Raw genomic sequence first — 20,968 nt, forward strand, 5'->3', positions numbered from 1 at the left:
CTATTATTTATTTTTATTCCATATGTTCTACTCATCTGTTGACAAGGTAGATAAAAGGAGCATCAGACACAAGGTTTTCACAATCACACAGTCACATTTTGAAAGCTATATCATTATTCAGTCATCATCAAGAAACACGGCTACTGAAACACAGCTCTAAATTTTCAGGCAGTTCCCTCCAGACTCTCCATTACATCTTGAATAACAAGATGATATCTACTCAATGCGTAGAAATAACCTCCAGGATAACCTCTTGACTCTGTTTGGAATCTCTCAGCCATTGACACTTTGTTTCATTTCACTCTTCCCCCTTTTGGTGAAGTAGGTTTTCTCAATCCCTTGATGCTAAATCTCAGCTCATTCTAGGGTTTTTCTCAATCCCTTGATGCCAAGTCTCAGTTCATTCTAGGGTTTTTCTCAATCCCTTGATGCTGAGTCTCAGCTCATTCTAGGATTTCTTTCCCACGTTGCCAGGAGGGTCCACATCCCTGGGAGTCATGTCCCACATAGACAGGGGAGGGTGGTGGGATTGCTTGTTGTGTTGGCTGGAGAGAGAGGCCACATTTGAGCAACAAAAGAGGCTCTCTTGGGGGTGACTCTTAGTCCTAAATTTTAAGTAGTCTTGACCTTTCCTTTGTGGGGTTAAGTTTCATAGGAACAAACCCCAAGACGGGGGGCTCAGCCTATAGCTTTGGTTGTCTACACTGCTTGTGAGAATATCAAGAATTCAACTTGGGGAAGTTGAATTTCTCCCTGCTCACACCATTCCCTGAAGGGGGCGTGCAAATAATTTACCACTCACTGATCAAATCACACTGGGATTCATTGGGGCATCACTCTGGACAAACCAACAAAATCTCATGTCCTACCTGAGATTCCAAGTACTTATGTTGTTCAATCAAACTGTGTAGGCTATATTAGGAAATGCACTAGTCAAAATATAAATTTTGTAACAAACATTTTTTGCTTTAGTCTCACACATAAGGTGACATTTTAAAATATTAATACCATCTATTTTCAGCACCCTGCAATAATGACATTCCTTTGTTCTTCCTCATGCAAGAACATTTTAAAAATTAGTATCAAGGGTTCTTATGTAAAGTTCTAAAAGTAATCTTTAGTTTCCAGTTGAACTTTATACTTAAGATATATACTACAGGCAAACTCACTGCCCTCCCCCTCTCTATGTGGGAAATGACTCCCAGGGGTGTGGACCTTTCTGGCAACGTGGGACAGAAATCCTAGTATGAGCTGGAACTCAGCATCAAAATATTAAGAAAACCTCAACCAAAAGAAGTAAGAGTGAAATGAGGCAAAATAAAGTGTCGATGGCTGAGAGATTCCAGACAGAGTCTAGAGGTTATCCTGGAGGATATTCTTATGCATTATATAGATATTACATTTTAGTTAAGGTGTAATGGAGAGGCTGAAGGGAACTGCCTGAAAATGTAGAGCTGTGTTCCTGTAGCCATGATTCTTGAAGATGATTGTATAATGATATTGCTTTCCCAATGTGACTGTGTGATTGTGAAAACCTTGTGTCTGATGCTCCTTTTATCTACCTTATGGACAGATGAGTAAAATTAATGGATTAAAAATAAATAAATAATTGGGGGAACAAATGTTAATATAAATTTAGTAGATTGAAGTGCTGGTGATCAATAAGAGGGAGGGATGGGGGTATGATATGTATGAATTTTTTTCATTTTCTTTTTATTTTTCTGAATTGATGCAAATATTCTAAGAAATGATCATGATGATGAATATACAACTGTGATGATATTGTGAGTTATTGATTATATATCAAGAATGGAATGATCAAATGGTTAGAATGTGTTTGTGTGTTATGGTGAATTAAAAAAAATAATTAAAAGAAAAAAAAAACAACATCTCAACACCTCCTAATTACAGTAACACATCTGGAGCCTCCAAACCAGCTTACTCTTTAGGCCTTAGAAGTAGGTCAACACTTGAATTATTTGTTAGACTGGACAGATAAACACTGAAAAAAATGTCTCATCCTTGCATCTCATAATTTGATGCTGTTGTCTAAAACCATTTTTTCCTATTTAAGGGTAAGAAAGGGATGCCAGCTCTCCAATGAATATAATATTAGGGCTCTTCTGAATCTTTATATTCTAGCTAGAGTTTTTCTGACGTTTAATTCTATAATCTCATTTACCATTAGTGAGAGCTTTTTAACCTTCTCTTAGTTCCTTCTGAATTGTAAATTCAAGCATTAAACTAATATTGGGAAAGTATGGGAAATTTATCTTGCAACTCTAAAATAGTATATAAATAATCCTAAATTTAGTAAACACTGAATACCTAGTCTGTAATTGTGATGATAATACCTACTCCTTGGGATTATGAGGATGAAAAATATATGTACAATATCTAGCTGAATTCCTTACTGACACCTTATCGGTACTCAGTAAGTAGCTAAATAAAATAGTATTTGTGAGTATGAGCCCCAGAGTTTAGACTGTTTGGTTTTGAATTCTCACTCTGCTATTTATTTACTTTACAATATTGAACAAGTTCACGTATACCTGTTTCCTCTTGTAAAATGGAGATTAAAAATAGAACCTACACCATAAGGTTGTTGTGAACATTTAAAGCATTTTTAAAAAAAGTGTCTAACATACAGTTGTACAGAATAAATGATTGATATTATTAGGAGATAGAAGATTAATAACTGCCACATGCCAGGCACTATGCCTACACTGTAGAGTCTCTAGATACTTAAAATGTCCAGCCCGTTCAGTGGCCAGGAGCAGGTTGCTCAAAAAGCACCAGCTAGTGATAGGTGTTTCTCTGGACCCCTCTGTATCTTAGCATTTGTTCGGCAGCTAGCCGTTCCTGTGGGCTGGAAGGAAGAATTATAGAAAGTCGAGATTTAATACTTCTGAAAGAGTGCCTCAGTAGGTCTGGGTCCAGTCCAGTGACCTGTGTCCTGGGACAAGTATTCATATATCATTTGGCTGCTTTTTACTGCATACTTTCACCACACAGCAACCAAGAATGATCTTTGTAAAACCCAAATCCGATTGCATCCTTTTATTAAAATCCTTCGGTGGCTTTCTGTTGTCTAGTTCCTCGGTATGACACATAAGGCCCTCTCAAAGCTATTACCACTCACTCCCTCGGCCTCTTTGCTTATAGCTCTTTCATTACCTTTTACTTGACCCTTTAATCATAACCATTTAGAGTTCTCTTATCTTGCCTTGCTGTATCTCCCCCAGGTCTTTGCACATATTGATTCCTGTCATGAAAGACCTTCCCTGGCATTTTCTCTTTGTTAATAGTTATTTCAAGTTACACCCTAGACATTGCCCCTGGGAAACCTTGTTTGATGCCCTAGACCGAGTTGAGTGTCTTATTTTTAACATATTGTTTCCAATTTTATTATTGTTTATCACCTTGCTATACTGAGAATCCCATGAGAATCTCAGGCTAGCACAATGGCTGGCACATAATACTGATCAAAAAATATTTGTGTATAATTTATAAATCATATAGGTGACATATTATATATTATACATAGCAAAGAGGAACTAAACTGAGGATTTCAAATTATAACTTTATTGGAGCCCCCTGAATCTTTTATATCGTTTTCCCAAATTTGAGGATATATCCCTGTCATCTGGAGGGCTTGTTAAAGCACAGATTATTGGGCCCCAGTTCCAGACTGTCTGGTTAAATAGGTAAGGGATGGGGCCTGAGGATTTGTATTTCTAACGGGTGAAGGTAATGATTCTGGAATACCTTTGGAATCACTGCTTTACAGGGGGAAGGAAATAATGTTTCACATGTCTATTTACTTCTCCAAGTCATATGTGGTGCTATGAGTCACTTTAGAGTCCCACATTTGTTCACAAAAACAGTTTTAGCCAATAGTATAAAAAACTATAATAATGTTGCAACAAAGTTAAAAGATTTTTCCTTGCAGAAGCATTATAATGTGTATTTGGCCCTAGATAGTATAGTATATTGACTTTTAGATGTTAAAGGAAAAATTTAAAACTCAAGGGGGCCATCTTGTGGTGACTGTAGCAATTCGGAAAACTTTCAAACGGATGTTTAGTCAATAAGGAACCAGTCATCTTGGGAGGAAAGTCATTTTCTGATACATATTATGACACCTAGAGAAATGTTTATGTACTACTATATATATATATATGTACGTAGTATGTATACTTTTATATATTTTACTAATTTTTTTTCTTGGACTTTCTCTTTGGCAATTCTCTTCCACAGCAGTGTTAACTCTTTTTTTTCAAATTATTATTATTTTTATTACTTTTTAAATTTTTTTAAAAATACCAAAACCACCAAACAAGCACAAACATTCGTAACTTTTGATCATTACATTCTACATATGTAATCAGTAATTCACAATGTCATCACATAATTGCATATTCATCATCATGATCATTTCTTGGAACATTTACATCTATTCAGAAAAAGAAATAAAGAGAAAACAGAAAAAAATTCATACATACTGTTTGTGTACTACTATATATATATATGTACGTGGTATATAATAATATACTTTTATATATTTTACTAATTTTTTTTTCTTGGACTTTCTCTTTGGCAAATTCTCTTCTGCAGCAGTGTTAACTCTTAACTTGTATCTTCAGTGGCACATAATTTGATTACACCTGTTCCCTTGGTAGTTAAGCAGTTTTAAAACTCATATTCCTCTCAGCTAAGAGGTTATGAGGAACAATTATATTTGATGTGTATTTTTTTCAGCAGTGTTGAATATTCTGTGTCATTTTTCATTTTAGGTGGTATAATAGTTGGGTAGCCATCGAGTAGTTGATGCACCTGACTAACTTATAACTTCAAAAGAAACAATGGAAAACCAAGAATTTATTGTAAGTTTTACCTATTTTCTCTATTTCCTTCCCCTTTTCTTCTCCTTCCCTCCCTTTTTTCCTTCCTTTCACATTTTACAAATGTCTTGTAACAGTTACCACATTTAACAAAAAACAAACAAAAAACAGGATCCCCATTAAACTTGAAAATTTGAATTTCAGATAGACAATGTAATTTTTTAGTACAAGTAGGTGCCTTTTAGTATTTGGCATACTTATCTTAAAAATTACTTGTTTATCTGAAATTCAGATTTAGCTTTGTATCTATATTTTATCTGACAACCTATCTCTTGCTTACTATTCATTTTTGTTAATTAAAGTTCTTTGTAACAAATTCTTTCGAAACTTGGAACTAGGAAACAATTCCTTTCTATGGAAGAATTGGAATGCCTCATATCTAGATCAGTAGTTCTCAAACTCTTTGGCCTCAGGACTGTTTCACACTCTTACAACTTGTTGCAGACCCCAAAAAGCCTTTGTTTATGGACACTATCAGAAATTAAAGCAGGAATTAAAAATATATATTAGTTAATTCATTAAAAATTAATACCAAACCCATTACATGCCAACATAAATAACATTTTTAATGAAAAATAGCTAAATTTTCCAAATCAACAACAGAAAATACATTGAGAAGGATAGCATTGCCTTACGTTTTTGCAAATCTCTTTTTTTTTAATTTGGATATAATTTTTTTTTAATTGACATGCTATATATATATATAGTCACATACCATGTGTACCATATCCATAGTGTACAGTCATTCACAATATCATCATAAAGCTTTACATTTATCACAATCGACTTTTTTTTTTCCTTTTTGTGAAAAATAGCATATATGCAAAAAAGCAGTGAATTTTAAAGCACATTGCAACAATTAGTTCTAGAAAAGATTTCAGAGTTTGGTATGGGTTATAATTCCACAATTTTAGGCTTTTACTTCTAGCTGCTCTAAGATACTAGAAACTAAAAGAAATATCAGTGTAATGATTTGGCAATCATACTCATTTGTTAAACCCTACCTTCTTTGTATAACTCCACCTTTATGTTTTAGCTTTCTCCCCTGCAAATCTCCTTAATATTTGACTTAATGGAAGATAGAGGCTCATGTCTGCTTTGCATTCAGTCTTTTGTAATGATGCGCTGTAGCCTCTGGAAAAGTCTACCAAACACTCCTGAAAGACTAGAGTGAAAAGGTATATGGCCTCTTAGTGTATTATGAAAATAGCTTTGATCTCATAGATCCCTGAAAAGGTGTAGGGGACTTACAGGTATCTCTGATTCACACTTTGGAAACTGCACGTGCCATGAATACTTTGTAACCCAGCAAATTTTTTCCTTCCCCACTGAACTATGAAGTTCAAAATTATTTTTGCTACTTAGTTAATTTTTAATTTGCCTGCTTAGACTTACCTCCTACCCTTCCCTCTTTTTACTATCTAGTTTACTATTATTTTTCTAATTAATGTTTTGTTGTTATTTTTGTAGTGTTTGTGCTTTCATTTCAAGAGATGTTTTAAATATTTTTGTATGTAGGAAAGGTTTATAAAATACATAATTTTGGATGCATTTTAATTAACTTTTCTCAACTTTTGTATTTTTGGTAATGAGGTACTGTATACTCATCAAAAGATGAAGAAATCAAAAGTGTGGCAAGATGGAATTCTGAAGGTAACCCCCTTAGGAAACAAAGTAAGTGAAAAGCAGCTAGTTACAGAGTCTGAGAGTTAGGTTCTCACCTCTTGATTGAATATTAAGAAAACTTCATAGATGATAAAATGCCACATATGTGCATAATCTTCCTTGATGAGAAAAAGATGTCAAATGATTTTCACATCACAGGTTCATTTGTACATAATTAAAGTCCAGTAAGTATATTTAATTTGTCTGCATAAATACACATAAACAAAAATAAAACAACTTATATTATGTAGTAGCACTTCTACCTGCCAGGCGTGATGTTTTAAATTTGTTAATTTATTTAATTTATATAACTCCCTTGTTAGGTACTATTGTTGTCTTTTTCCTGAGGGTAAAACTGAGACACTGAGAGGTGAATTGCTTACCCAGGTATTCCACAGTTAGCAGGTAAAATGTCATGAATAAACCTAGGCTTTTTGGCTCTAGAGCCTATATCTTACTATTACATGCCTCAATATTTCTAATTTAAAAAGAAAATGTTTATTACACAAGAATTGATGATATCATATAGTAGGACAGTTGACGAGATCTGTGGCCTTCTAAATAAAGTCTATATTTCTAGCTGTTAAAGATCTTCATAGTTTGTACTTATTCTACCTGTCATTGTGAGGTTATAAGTATCTCTGAAGGAATGTTTTCGTTACAGAAAAACTATTATTATTTTAAAAAAAATAGTAGTTAATTCTTTAAAGTTGCAAATTAAAAACATTCTAGTTTTGCCTTAAACTTTCAAGATCAACTTAAAAAGTCTATTAAATTTATAAACCTAGTTAAGGTTAATAATCACTTACAGTGATTTATTATCCAGTCAACTCGAGTTAAGCAAACTAAGTACTTTAAATCAGTCTATTAAACAAATTATCTTAAAATTTTAATTGAAATTTATAATCAATTTGTAGTATTCAAAAGGTTGCAAAACCTTCCCAAGTACTTAACCCCTTTTGGTAAATCGAATAAGTTAAACTTATAAAGATAGTTAATCATAAGGATTTTAAGTATTCTAGTACTGTTTAGAATCCTAGTAAAATTCACTTACCTCTTTCTTTCAGTTAAAAATTTGTATTTCCAAACTGAATTTCTCAATTACTCATTTTAAATTGGAATCATAAGGCTAGTCTGCTAGCTATTCTTAAAATGCAAATTGTCTAACATATTACAAGTAGATTTTAAAATAAAAACTAACTTTTTAAAATGAAAGTAGCATAAGCACTTTAAATACCAGATATTTACTATCTAATTAACTAAAACGTATTCTTTTTTTATTTTATTTTGTATTATCAAACCAAAACAACATACAAGCATGAACATTCTTACCATACAAACATTCCATTTATGGTATACAATCAATGGCTCACGATGTCATCACATAGTAATATATTCATCACCATAATCATCTTTTAGAACATTTGCATCACTCCAGAAAAAGAAGAAAAAGAAAAAGAAAAAACTCACACATGCCCCTTACCCCTCCCTCTCATTGACCACTAGTATTTCCTTCTACTCAATAGATTTTAACCTTTGTTCCCCTATTTTTTTCTATATCCCTTACCACTCCCTTTCATTGTTCACTAATATTTCAGTGTACTCAGTTTATTTTAACATTTGTTCTCATTATTTATTTTTAATCCATATTTTTTACTCATCTGTCAATATCATAGATAAAAGGAACATTAGACACAAGTAAAACTTATTCTTGATCTAATTCAGAAGTAATGTTATTTTTGGTTTGGATTATTTTGCTATCTCTATATCTAATTCTAAACATTCCCTGGGGTTAAAAGACACTTTTTAAATTTTTAATATTTAAAAAAATTTTTTATAATAAAACCAATCAGCATGCAATATGAACATTCTTTTTTTCATCACGTAGTTGTATATTCATCATCATGATCATTTCTTAGAACATAAAAAGAAAATGAAAAATATTCATGCGTATCGTACCTCCCACCCCTCCTGCTCATTGATCATCAGCATTTCAATCTACTAAATTTATTAAAAGACACTTTTCCATTGAGTAAAAAACAGTTACTATCCCCAGTAAACTGGAGTTATCATATCAGTGAACTGAGGTTGCTAAAGACTTTTTGGATTTTAGGACTTGAGACCTAGTGTTACAGATAATTAGGGCAGCTCTGCTAGCATCATTAACAGACATGATGAGCCTTGTATTTAGTTGTAGTAACAACAGAATTTCCAAGTCAATGTCTTTCTAAATGAATTAGTCTCTTTGTTGATATTGCTATGTTCGAGTCATATTATCTAATTTTTGTGATTTGAATAGATGAATGTCATTTATCCCCATCCATATTTATCACTTGTTTTATATTAAACTAATTCATTCTTTGATGCTATTCTATATAATTTTTCTGTTTACATTGAATCAAAATCTTCAGAATGGTATAGATAAAAAACATCTGATTGAATTCTGTATTCACATCTTTTTCTTTCTTTATGCCTTTTTCTGGTTCTGTGTCGTAATATTAAGGTCATTCTAGTGATATTATCCTACTTTATCTTCAACTATAGCATGCTGTTATTGAGTGTACATTATACACCTCACACTGTGGTAGGTATAGGAAAACAAGAGAAACTGAGGTTAGTCCCAGAGGTTTTCTGTTATCTAGGGTAATTAATCATCTCACTATATCCCAGCAATATTCTGTTCCCCAATTCAAGCCATTGCTTACACTATCTCTCTTCTTGGTAATAACCTTTTCTCTCTTTATCCAAATTGTAACTGTTAGGGTTATTCATCTTCCATTGATTGAGTCGTTGTTAAGTAAATATATATGTCAGTAGGCAGTGGGGAAAAGCAAATAAAAGACATTTGGTGGCAGTGTAGAAGAACAGTTATGAACATGAACTTTAAAGTCAAGTAGACCTAAGTTTGAATCTGGGTTCTTGTCTTACTTAGTTGTGTAATCTTGGCAAGTTGGGTAGCCTATCAAGGCCTCTGTTCTCTACTTTGTAAAAGTAGAAAAATGATAATTCATAGAGATTTCTTTTCTTTCTTTCTCTTTTTTTTAAATTAATTTTTAATTTTTTTAAATACCAAAAAACACCAAACAAACGCAAATATTCTTAACTTTTGATCATTCCGTTCTACATATATGATCAGTAATTCACAATATCATCACATAGTTGCATAATTATCTTCATGATCATTTCTTGGAACATTTGCATCTATTCAGAAAAAGAAATAAAATGAAAACAAAAAAATTCATACATACCATACTGCCCACCCCTTCCCATCACTGATCACCAGCATTTCACTCTAAATTTATTTTTGTATTTGTTTCCCCTGTTATTTATTTATTTATTTTATTTTAGTTTTTTACATGGGCAGGCATCAGGAATCGAACCCAGGTCCTCTGGCATAGCAGGCGAGCATTCTTGCCTGCTGAGCCACTGTGGCCTGCCCTGTTATTTATTTTTATTCCATATGTTTTACTCATCTGTTGATAAGGTAGACAAAAGGAGCATCAGACACAAGGTTTTCACAACCACATAGTCACATTGTGAATGCTATATCATTATACAATCATCTTCAAGAAACATGGCTACTGGAACACAGCTCTACATTTTCAGGCAGTTCCCTCCAGCCTCTCCACTACATCTTGACTAACAAGGCATAGAGTTTTCTTGAAGATTAGATGAGAATGCTTATAAATCTCTTGACAGAGTACCTGGCACATGGAATGTATGCAATGAATGGAAGCTTCATATTATAGTTATTTATTCCAAGGGGCTTCTGATTTTTATCTGAGAGAATAAGAGTTTTAGTATATACAGAGATATGCTTAGAGTTCTATGAAATTACAAAGGACAGATATCAAAATCTGTCTGTGAATCTGAAAATCTTTCCATAAGAAGAGTATTTTGGGGGTTATTTATTTTTTTTTTGTAAATAAAATTGATAGGTTGGAGAGAAAAGTGCTAAAGATGTCTTAGTAATAACAATATGGAAAGTGTAAAACATTTGGGGAATTATAAGTAAATAAATGTGGCTAGAATGAAAGGCTTATGTTAAAAAATGGTAGAAGTATAAAGCTAGAGGTAGGCAGGAGCCATATTGCAAAGAACTTTGGGTGTTTAGTTTGAGGAGCCAGTGAAGAATTGTGAACAGAAAAGTAACATAATCAAATTTATATTTTAGAAAGATCACTTTGGCAGCCATGTGAATTACGTAGGGTGAAAGTTATATTGACTTTAGGAAGACTGTTGTAATAAAGTGGCAATAGAATAATCTAGACTAACAGTGATGGAAATCTAGCCAAGCAGGCATTAGCAATGGCAAAGGTAGTAAGAGTTAATTATAAATTATGAAAATATTATAGAATCTTCAGATCTTAGATATAGAAGGTGAGAGGAGAACCATTTAATCTCTGTATTATGACTGTGATACCGAAGTAGGATACACAACACATACATACATAGATACATACATACAAATTTAGGGAGACAGTGTCAGGTTCGTATCTTAAGGTTTGGTTGCTCTTGTCCAGTAGCAAGTTGAAAGAAAACACAACAAGCCTCTGGTAGAGGGTGCTCATCTTTTTTTTTTTTTTGGCTTTTAATAATGGGGATTTATTAAGTCACAATTTTACAGTTCTAAGGTCATGAAGATGTCCAAATTAAGGCATCAAGAGAAACATATCTTAACTCTCAATAAAGGCCGCTGGCATCAGGGTTTCAGTTACATGGAAAGGCACATGGTGATGTCTGCTGCTCCCTTGTTCCTCGGCTTCATTGTTCTCAGCCTCTGTTTCCAATGGCTTCTTCTTTGACCGTCTGTGGGTCTTTGCTAGCTTCTCCGGGGACACCTGTCTGAGCTCTGTTTTGTGTCTCCTCTCAGCATCTCTGGGGTGTCTCTCTCCCTCTGAGTCTTTCACTTGATTTCATCTCTCTGTTCCCTGTATCTGTTGTCTCCAAAATGTCTCTGGGTGCTTCTCTTCTTTCTCAGCTTCTCCTGATACGTTTTGTTTCTGAGCTCTCTCTCTTTTTTTGTTTTTGGACAAATTTTTCTTTTTATTTCATGCAAAAGTTAAAGCTGTAAAATACAGACAATATTATTCTTCACCTTGTATATTAATTTGCCTTAGTTTTAACCAGATCAGTTTCATCACATTTTTAAATAGAGTTTGAATTTTTTTTTTTTTTAATTTTTTAAAGTACTTTTAGAGAAATCGTTACGTGTATGGTCTATCCATAGTATATAATCAGTGGCTTACAATATCATCACATAGTTGTGTATTGTTCACCATGATCATTTTTAGAATATTTCCTATGCCCCTTTTTTTTTGCATTTCTTTATTAATAAAACTAATCCAAATGAACACAAACATTTTTAATATATGAACATTCCATACTTTGTGTGCAATTAGTGGCTCACAATATCCTCACATAGTCGTGTATTCATCACTGTGATCATTTCTCAGAACATTTACATCACTCCAGAAAAAGAAATAAAAAGGAAAAACTCATACATACCGTACCCCTTGCCGGCCCTCTCATTGACCACTAGTATTTCCCTCTACCCAGTTTATTTTAACATTTGTTCCCTCCTATTATTTATTTATTTTTAATCCGTATTTTTTACTAATTTATCCATACCATAGATAAAAGGAGCATCAGAGCAAGGTTTTCACAATCTCACAGTCACTTTGTGAAAGCTATATCCTTATACAATCATCTTAAAGAAATACGGCTTCTGAAACACAGCTCTGCAGCTTCAGGCACTTCCCTCTAGCCTTTCTAATACACCTTAAAGTAAAAAGGAGATATCTGTATAACATATAAGAATGACCTCTAGGATAACCTCTTGACTCTATTTGAAATCTCTCAGCCACTGACACGTTGTCTCATTTCTCTCCTCCCCCTTTCAATCGAGAAAGTTTTCTCAATCCCTTGATGCTGAGCCCCAGCTCATTGTAGGATTCCTTGACAAATTACTCTTAACAGAAGTTTATACTGATTTGTAATTCCACCAGTACTTTATGAGAATTTCTGTTTCCCTACGTTCTTTTTCTTTAAATTTATTTATTAATTGAAAAAAATTTAATAAATGAAATAAAAAATTAACATAGATAATCAGTAATTCACAATATCATCATTTAGTTGCGTATTCATCATTTCTTAGAACATTTGCATTAATTCAGAAAAAGAAATAAAAAGACAATAGCAAAAGAAATAAAACAAAAACAGAAAAAAAAAATTATACCTACCATACCTCTTACCCCTCGCTTTCACTGATCACTAGCATTTCAAACTAAATTTATTTTAACATTTGTTCACCCTATTATTTATTTTTATTCCAAGTGTTCTACTCATCTGTTGACAAGGTAGATAAAGGAGCAGCAGACACAAGGTTTTCACAATCACACAGTCACATTGTGACAGCTGTATCATTATTCAATCATCCTCAAGAAACATGGCTTCTGGAACACAGCTCTACATTTTCAGGCAGTTCCCTCCAGCCTCTCCATTACATCTTGAATAACAAGGTGATATCTACGTAATGCGTAAGAATAACCTCCAGGATAACCTCTCGACTCTGTTTGGACTCTCTCAGCCATTGACACTTTGTCTCATTTCACTCTTCCCCTTTTTGATCGAGAAGGTTTTCTCAATCCCTTGATGCTGAGTCTCAGATTATTCTAGGGTTTTTCTCAATCCTTTGATGCTGAGTCTCAAAGTCTCAGCTCATTCTAGAATTTCTTTCCTACATTGCCAGGAAGGTCCACACCCCTGGGAGTCAAGTCCCACGAAGACAGGGGGACAGTGGTGAGATTTTTTGTTGTGTTGGCTGGAGAGAGAGGCCACATCTGATCAACAAAAGAGGCTCTCTTGGGGGTGACTCTTAGGCCTAAATTTTAAGTAGACATGACCTATCCTTTGTGGGGTTGTTCATATGAACAAACCCCAAGACAGGGGGCTCAGCCTATAGCTTTGGTTGTCCACATTGCTTGTGAGAATATCAAGAGTTCAATTGGGGAAATCGAATTTCTCCCCATTTTCACCATTCCCTGAAGGGGGCTTTGCAAATACTTTTCTACTCACTGATCAAATCACTCTGGGATTCATTGGGGCAACACTCTGAACAAACCAACAAAATCTCATGTCCTACCTGAGATTCCAAGTACTTATGTTGTTCAATCAAACTATCTACATAAGTTATATTAGGAAATGCACTAGTCAAAATATAAATTTTGTAACTAATAAACATTTTTTGCTTCAGTCTCACACATAAGGTGACATTTTAAAGTATTAATTGCCATCTATTTTCAGCACCCTGCAGTAATGACATTCCTTTGTTCTTCCTCATGCAAAAGTATTTTTTAAATTTGTACATTTAGTCACTATCATTATACACTCTAGGCATTCCTAGGTTATACCATCTGAATCTTTAACATCTATCTTTCTTTCTAATTTCATTTATGTCCCCAGCCCTCCTCACTCTATCATTCTCACATGCAGCTTCATTCAGTGTTTTAACAGAATTGTATTACAGTTAGGTGGTATTGTGCTGTCCATTTCTGAGTTTTTGTTTTCAGTCCTGTTGCACAGTCTGTATCCCTTCAGCTCCAATTATCCACTATCTTACCCTATTTCAATATCCTCATGGTCTCTGTTACCAATGAAATATTCCAAGTTTATTCACTAATGTCAGTTCATATCAGTGAGTCCATACAGTATTTGTCCTTTTGTTTATGGCTAGTCTCATTCAGCATAACGTCCTCAAGGTCCATCCATGTTGTTACATACTTCATAACTTTATTCCTTCTTAAAGTTGCATAATATTCCATCGTATGTATATACCACAGTTTGTTTAGCCACTTGTCTGTTGATGGACATTTTGACTGTTTCCATCTCTTTGCAATTGTAACTAATGCTGCTATAAACATTGGTGTGCAAATGTCCGTTTGTGTCTTTGCCCTTATGTCCTTTGAATAGATACCTAGCAATGGTATTGCCAGGTCATATGGCAATTCTTTTTTTTTTTTTTTTTTTATTAATTATAAAAAAAGAAACAAAATAAAACAACATACATAATCAGTAATTCACAATATCATCACTTAGTTGCGTATTTATCATTTCTTAGAACATTTGCATTGATTTAGAAAAAGAAATAAAATGATAACAGAGAAAAAAAAGTTATACATACCATACCCCTTACCCCTTGCTGTCATTGATCACTAGCATTTAAACTAAATTTATTTTAGCATTTTTTTCCCCTATTATTTATTTTTATTCCATATGTTCTACTCCTTTGCTGACAAGGTAGATAAAAGGAGCAGCAGACACAAGGTTTTCACAATCACACAATCACATTGTGACAGCTGTATCATTTTTCAATCATCCTCAAGAAACATAGCTACTAGAATACAGCTCTACAATTTCAGGCAGTTCCCTCCAGCCTCTCCATAACATCTTGAATAACAAGAAGATATCTACTTGACGCATAAGAGTAACCTCCAGGATAACCTCTCGACTCTGTTTGGAATCTCTCAGCCATTGACACTTTGTCTCATTTCCCTCTTCCCCCTTTTGGTCGAGAAGGTTTTCTCAATCCCTTGATGCTAAGTCTCAGCTCATTCTAGGGTTTTTCTCAATCTCTTGATGCTGAGTCTCCGTTCATTCCAAGATCTCTGGCCCACATTGCCAGGAAGGTCCACACCCCTGGGAGTCATGTCCCACATAGAGAGAGGTAGGGTGGTGAAACTTCGTTGTGTTGGCTGGAGACAGAGGCCACATCTGAGCAACAAAAGAGGCTCTCTTGGAGGTGACTCTTAGGCCTAAATTTTAAGTAGACTTGACCTATCCTTTGCAGGGTTATGTTTCATATGAACAAATCCGAAGACTGGGGGTTCTGCTTATAGCTTTGGTTGTTCACACTGCTTGTGAGAATATCAAGAGTTCAACTTGGGGAAGTTGAATTTTTCCCTGTTCTCACCACTTCCCGAAGGGGGCTTTGCAGATACTTTTCCACTCACTGATCGAATCACTCTGGGATTCATCGGGGCATCACTCTGGACAAACCAGTAAAATCTCATGTCCTACCTGAGATTCCAAGTACTTATGGCGTTCATTCAAACTATCTACGTAAGTTATATTAGGAAATGCACTAATCAAAATTTAAATTTTGTAACAAATAAACATTTTTTTGCTTTAGTCTCACACATAAGGTGACATTTTAAAATATTAATTACCATCTATTTTCAGTACCCTGCAATAATTTGACATTCCTTTGTTCTTCCTCATTCAAAAACATTTTTAAAATTGTACCTTGTACATTTCACTATTATTATACACTCTAGGCATTCCTAGATTATACCATCTCAATCTTTACCATCTATCTTTCTTTCTGATTTCATTTATGTCCTCAGCTCTCTTCCCTCTATCATTCTCACATGCAGCTTCATTCAATGTTTTAACATAATTATATTACGGTTAGATAGTATTGTGCTGTCTATTTCTGAGTTTTTGTATCCAGTCCTGTTGCACAGTCTGTATCCCTTCAGCTCCAGTTACCCGATATCTTACCCTATTTCTATCTCCTGATGGTCTCGGTTATGAACACAATATTCCAAGTTTATTCACTAATGTCAGCTCATATCAGTGAGACCATACAGTATTTGTCCTTTAGTTTCTGGCTAGTCTCACTCAGCATAATATTCTCAAGGTCCATCCATGTTGTTACATACTTCATAAGTTTATTTTGTCTTAAAGCTGCATAATGTTCCATCGTATGTATATACCACAGTTTGTTTAGCTACTCGTCTGTGGATGGACATTTTGGCTGTTTCCATCTCCTTGCAATTGTAAATAATGCTGCTATAAACATTGGTGTGCAAATGTCTGTTTGTGTCTTTGCCCTTATGTCCTCTGAGTAGACACCCAGCAATGGTATTGCTGGGTCATATGGCAATTGTATATTCAGCTTTTTGAGGAACCACCAAACTGCCTTCCACAGTGGTTGCACCGTTTGACATTCCCACCAACAGTGAATAAGTGTGCCTCTTTCTCCACATCCTCTCCAGCACTTGTCATTTTCTGTTTTGTTGATAATGGCCATTCAGGTGGGTGTGAGATGATATCTCATTGTGGTTTTGATTTGCATTTCTCTAATGGCCAGGGACGTTGAGCATCTCTTCATGTGCCTTTTGGCCATTTGTATTTCTTCTTCTGAGAAGTGTCTGTTCAGGTCTTTTTCCCATTTTGTAATTGGATTGGCTGTCTTTTTTGTTATTGAGTTGAACAATTTCTTTATAAATTCTGGATACTAGACCTTTATCTGATATGTCATTTCTAAATATTGTCTCCCATTGTGTAGGCTGTCTTTTTACTTTTTTTTTTTTTAATTTTTATATTAATCAAAAAAAAAAATACAAGAAAGAAACACAATCATTCCCAATACATACACTCAGCAATTCACAATATCTTTTTACTTTCTTTCTTTTTTTTGTTTTTTTTTACATGGGCAGGCACTGGGAATCGAACCTGGGTCCTCAGGCATGGCAGGCAAACACTCTTACCTGCTGAGTCACTGTGGCCCGCCCTCTTTTTACTTTCTTGATGAAGTTCTTTGATGTGCAAAAGTGTTTAATTTTGAGGAGTTTCCATTTCTTTCTTTCTTTCTTCAGTGCTCTTGCTTTGGGTGTAAGGTCTATAAAACCGCCTCCAATGATAAGATTTATAAGATATTTCCCTCTAACCGTTTTATGGTCTTAGACCTGATGTTTAGATCTTTGATCCATTTTGAGTTAACTTTTGTATAGGGTATGAGATACGGGTCCTCTTGCATTCTTTTGCATATAGATATCCAGGTCTCTAGGCACCATTTATTAAAGAGACTGTTCTGTCCCAGGTTAGTTAGCTTGACTGCCTTATCAAAGATCAAATGTCCATAGATGAGAGGGTCTATATCTGAACACTCTATTCGATTCTGTTGGTCAATTTATCTATCTTTATGCAAGTACCATGCTGTTTTGATCACTTTAGCTTCATAATATGCCTTAAAGTCAGGCAGTGTGAGACCTCCAGCTTTGTTTTTTTCCTTAAGATACTTTTAGGAATTCGGGGCACCCTGCCCTTCCAGATAAATTTGCTTATTGGTTTTTCTATTTCTGAACAGTAAGTTGTTGGGACTTTGATTGGTATTGCATTGAATCTGTAAATCAATTTAGGTAGAATTGACATCTTAACTATATTTAGTCTTCCAATCCATGAACATGGTATGCCCTTCCATCTATTTAGGTCTTCTGTGATTTCTTTGAACAATTTCTCGTAGTTTTCTTTGTATAGGTCTTTTGTCTCTTTAGTTAAATTTATTCCTAAATATTTTATTCTTTTGGTTGCAATTGTAAATGGAATTCGTTTCTTGATTTCCCCCTCAGATTGTTCATTACTAGTGTATAGAAACACTACAGACTTTTGAATGTTGATCTTGTAACCTGCCACTTTGCTGTACTTGTTTATTAGCTCTAGTAGTTTTGCTGTGGACTTTTCGGGGTTTCCCACATATCATATCATCTGTAAACAGTGATAGTTTTACTTCTTCCTTTCTGATTTTGATGCCTTGTATTTCTTTTTCTTGTCTAATTGCTCTGGCTAGAACTTCCAACACAATGTTGAATAACAGTGGTGATAGTGGACATCCTTGTCTTGTTCCTGATCTTAGGGGGAAAGTTTTCAGTTTTTCCCCATTGAGGATGATAGTAGCGATGGGTTTTTCATATATTCCCTTTATCATTTTAAGGAAGTTCCCTTGTATTCCTATCCTTTGAAGTGTTTTCAACAGGAAAGGATGTTGAATTTTGTCAGACGCCTTCTCTGCATCAATCGAGGTGATCATGTGATTTTTCTGCTTTTGTTTGTTGATATGGTGTATTACATTAATTGATTTTCTTATGTTGAACCATCCTTGCATACCTGGATGAATCCTACTTGGTCATGATGTATAATTCTTTTAATGTGTTGCTGGATTCGATTTGCTAGAGTTTTGTTGAGGATTTTTGCATCTATATTCATTAGAGAGATTGGTCTGTAGTTTCCTTTTTTTGTAATATCTTTTTCTGGTTTTGGTATGAGGGTGATGTTGGCTTCATAGAATGAATTAGGTAGCTTTCCCTTCTGTTCAATTTTTTTGAAGAGTTTGAGCAGGATTGGTACTAATTCTTTCTGGAATGTATGGTAGAATTCACATGTGAAGCCATCCGGTCCTGGACTTTTCTTTTTGGGAAGCTTCTTAATGACTGATTCAATTTCTTTGCTTATGATTCGTTTGTTGAGGTCATCTATTTCTTCTTGAGTCAAAGTTGGTTGTTCATGCCTTTCTAGGAAGTTGTCCATTTCATCTACATTGTTGTATTTATTAGCATAAAGTTGTTCATAGTATCCTGTTTTTACCTCCTTTATTTCTGTGGGGTCAGTGGTTATGTCTCCTGTTCCATTTCTGATCTTATTTATTTGCATCCTCTCTCTTCTTCTTTTTGTCAGTCTTGCTAAGGGCCCATAATCTTATTGATTTTCTCGTAGTACCAGCTTCTGATTTTATTGATTCTCTCTATTGTTTTCATGTTCTCAATTTATTTATTTCTGCTCTAATCTTTGTTATTTCTTTCCTTTTGCTTGCTTTGGGGTTAGTTTGCTGTCCTTTCTCAAGTTCTTCCAAGTGGACAGTTAATTCCTGAATTTTTGCCCTTTCTTCTTTTTTTGATACAGGCATTTAGGGCAATAAATTTCCCTCTTAGCTCTGCCTTTACTGCATCCCATAAGTTTTGATATCTTGTGTTTTCATTTTCATTTGCCTTGATATATTGACTGATTTCTCTTGTAATTTCTTCCTTGACCCACTGGTTATTTAAGTGTGTGTTGTTGGGCCTCCACATATTTATGAATTTTCTGGCCCTCTGCCTATTATTGATTTCCAACTTCATTCCTTTATGTTCTGAGAAAGTGTTTTTTATGATTTCAATATTTTAAAAATGTATTAAGACTTGCTTTTTGACCCATCATATGGTCTGTTCTTGAGAATGATCCATGAGAACTTGAGAAAAAGGTGTATCCTCCTGTTTTGAGGTGTAATGTTCTATATATGTGTGTTAAGTCTAGCTCATTTATTTATTGTATTACTCAAATTCTGTTTCTTTTTTGATCCTCTGTCTAGATGTTCTGTCCATTGATGAGAGTGTGGAATTGAAGTCTCCAAGTATTATAGTAGATGTATCTATTTCTCTTTTCAGTGTTTGCCACATGTATTTTGGAGCATTCTGGCTTGGTGCATAAATATTTATGATTGTTATGTTTTCTTGTTGAATTGTTCCTTTTATTAATACATAGTATCCTTCTTTGTCTCTTTTAACCATTTTACATTTGAAGTCTAATTTGTTAAATATTAGTATAGCTACTCCTGCTCTTTTCTGATTGTTATTTGCATGAAATATCTTTTCCCAACCTTCCACTTACAACCTATGTTTATCCTTGGGTCTAAGATGTGTTTTCTCTAGACAGCATATAGATGGGTCCTGTTTTTTAATTCATTCTACCAGTCTATGTCTTTTCTTTGGGGAGTTTAATCAATTAACATGTAGTGTTATTACTGTACGGGTAGTACTTTCTTCTGCCATTTTTCCTTTTGGATTTTGTATGTCATATCTAATTTTTCTTCTTTTTACCTTTACTCATAGTCTTCATTTCTACACTCTTCTCCACACCTCTTACTTCTGACTTTTCGTATCTGTGTTTAGTGTTCCCTTTAGTATTTCTTGCAGAGCTGGTCTCCTGGTTCCAAATTCACTCATTGATTTTTTGTCTGAAAATGTTTTAATTTCTCCCTCAGTTTTGAAGGACAATTTTGCTGAATATAGAATTCTTGGTTGGCAGTTTTTCTCTTTTAATAATTTAAATATATCATCCCACTGTCTTCTCGCCTCCATGGTTTCTGCTGAGAAGCCCATGCATAGTATATTGGGCTTCTCTTGTATGTGATGGATTCCTTTTCTCTTGCTGCTTTCAAGATTCTCTCTTTCTCTTTGACCTCTGACATTCTGATTAGTAAATATCTTGAAGTACGTCTATTTGTATCTATTCTCTTGGGGTACACTGCACTTCTTGGATCTGTAATTTTAAGTCTTTCATAAGAGTTGGGAAATTTTCCATGATAATTTCCCAAGTCTTTCATAAGAGTTGGGAAATATTCCATGATAATTTCCTCCATTAGTTTTTCTCCTTTTCCCTTCTCTTCTCCTGGGACACCCACAACACGTATATTCATGTGCCTCATTTTGTCATTCAATTCTCTTAGTCCCTACTCATATTTTCCATTTTTTTCCCTACCTTTTCTTTTGCTTGTTGGATTTCAGATGTTCCATCTTCCAGTT

At 34.3% G+C, this 20,968-nt stretch overlaps 1 protein-coding gene across 12 annotated transcripts in view; it reads left to right on the forward strand.

Annotated features, from left to right (window-relative positions):
* The window catches only part of ZGRF1 (zinc finger GRF-type containing 1), a 250,677-nt gene that overhangs the window by 1,776 nt on the left and 227,933 nt on the right, over window positions 1–20,968 (forward strand). For 9 of the 12 annotated variants that reach the window (XM_077142504.1, XM_077142512.1, XM_077142513.1 and 6 more), the window contains exons 2-3: window positions 4,797–4,886; window positions 6,498–6,578. In XM_077142504.1, the coding sequence (XP_076998619.1) occupies window positions 4,866–4,886; window positions 6,498–6,578 (102 nt within the window). In that variant the 5' untranslated portion in view covers window positions 4,797–4,865. Of the gene's footprint in view, window positions 1–4,796; window positions 4,887–5,940; window positions 6,083–6,497; window positions 6,579–20,968 lie in introns of all 12 variants that reach the window. The other 3 variants (XM_077142509.1, XM_077142511.1, XM_077142506.1) reach the window with 3 other exon arrangements.

This window comes from Tamandua tetradactyla, chromosome 24, assembly GCF_023851605.1.
Source record: "Tamandua tetradactyla isolate mTamTet1 chromosome 24, mTamTet1.pri, whole genome shotgun sequence".
In the NCBI taxonomy this organism is placed as follows: Eukaryota; Metazoa; Chordata; class Mammalia; order Pilosa; family Myrmecophagidae; genus Tamandua; species Tamandua tetradactyla.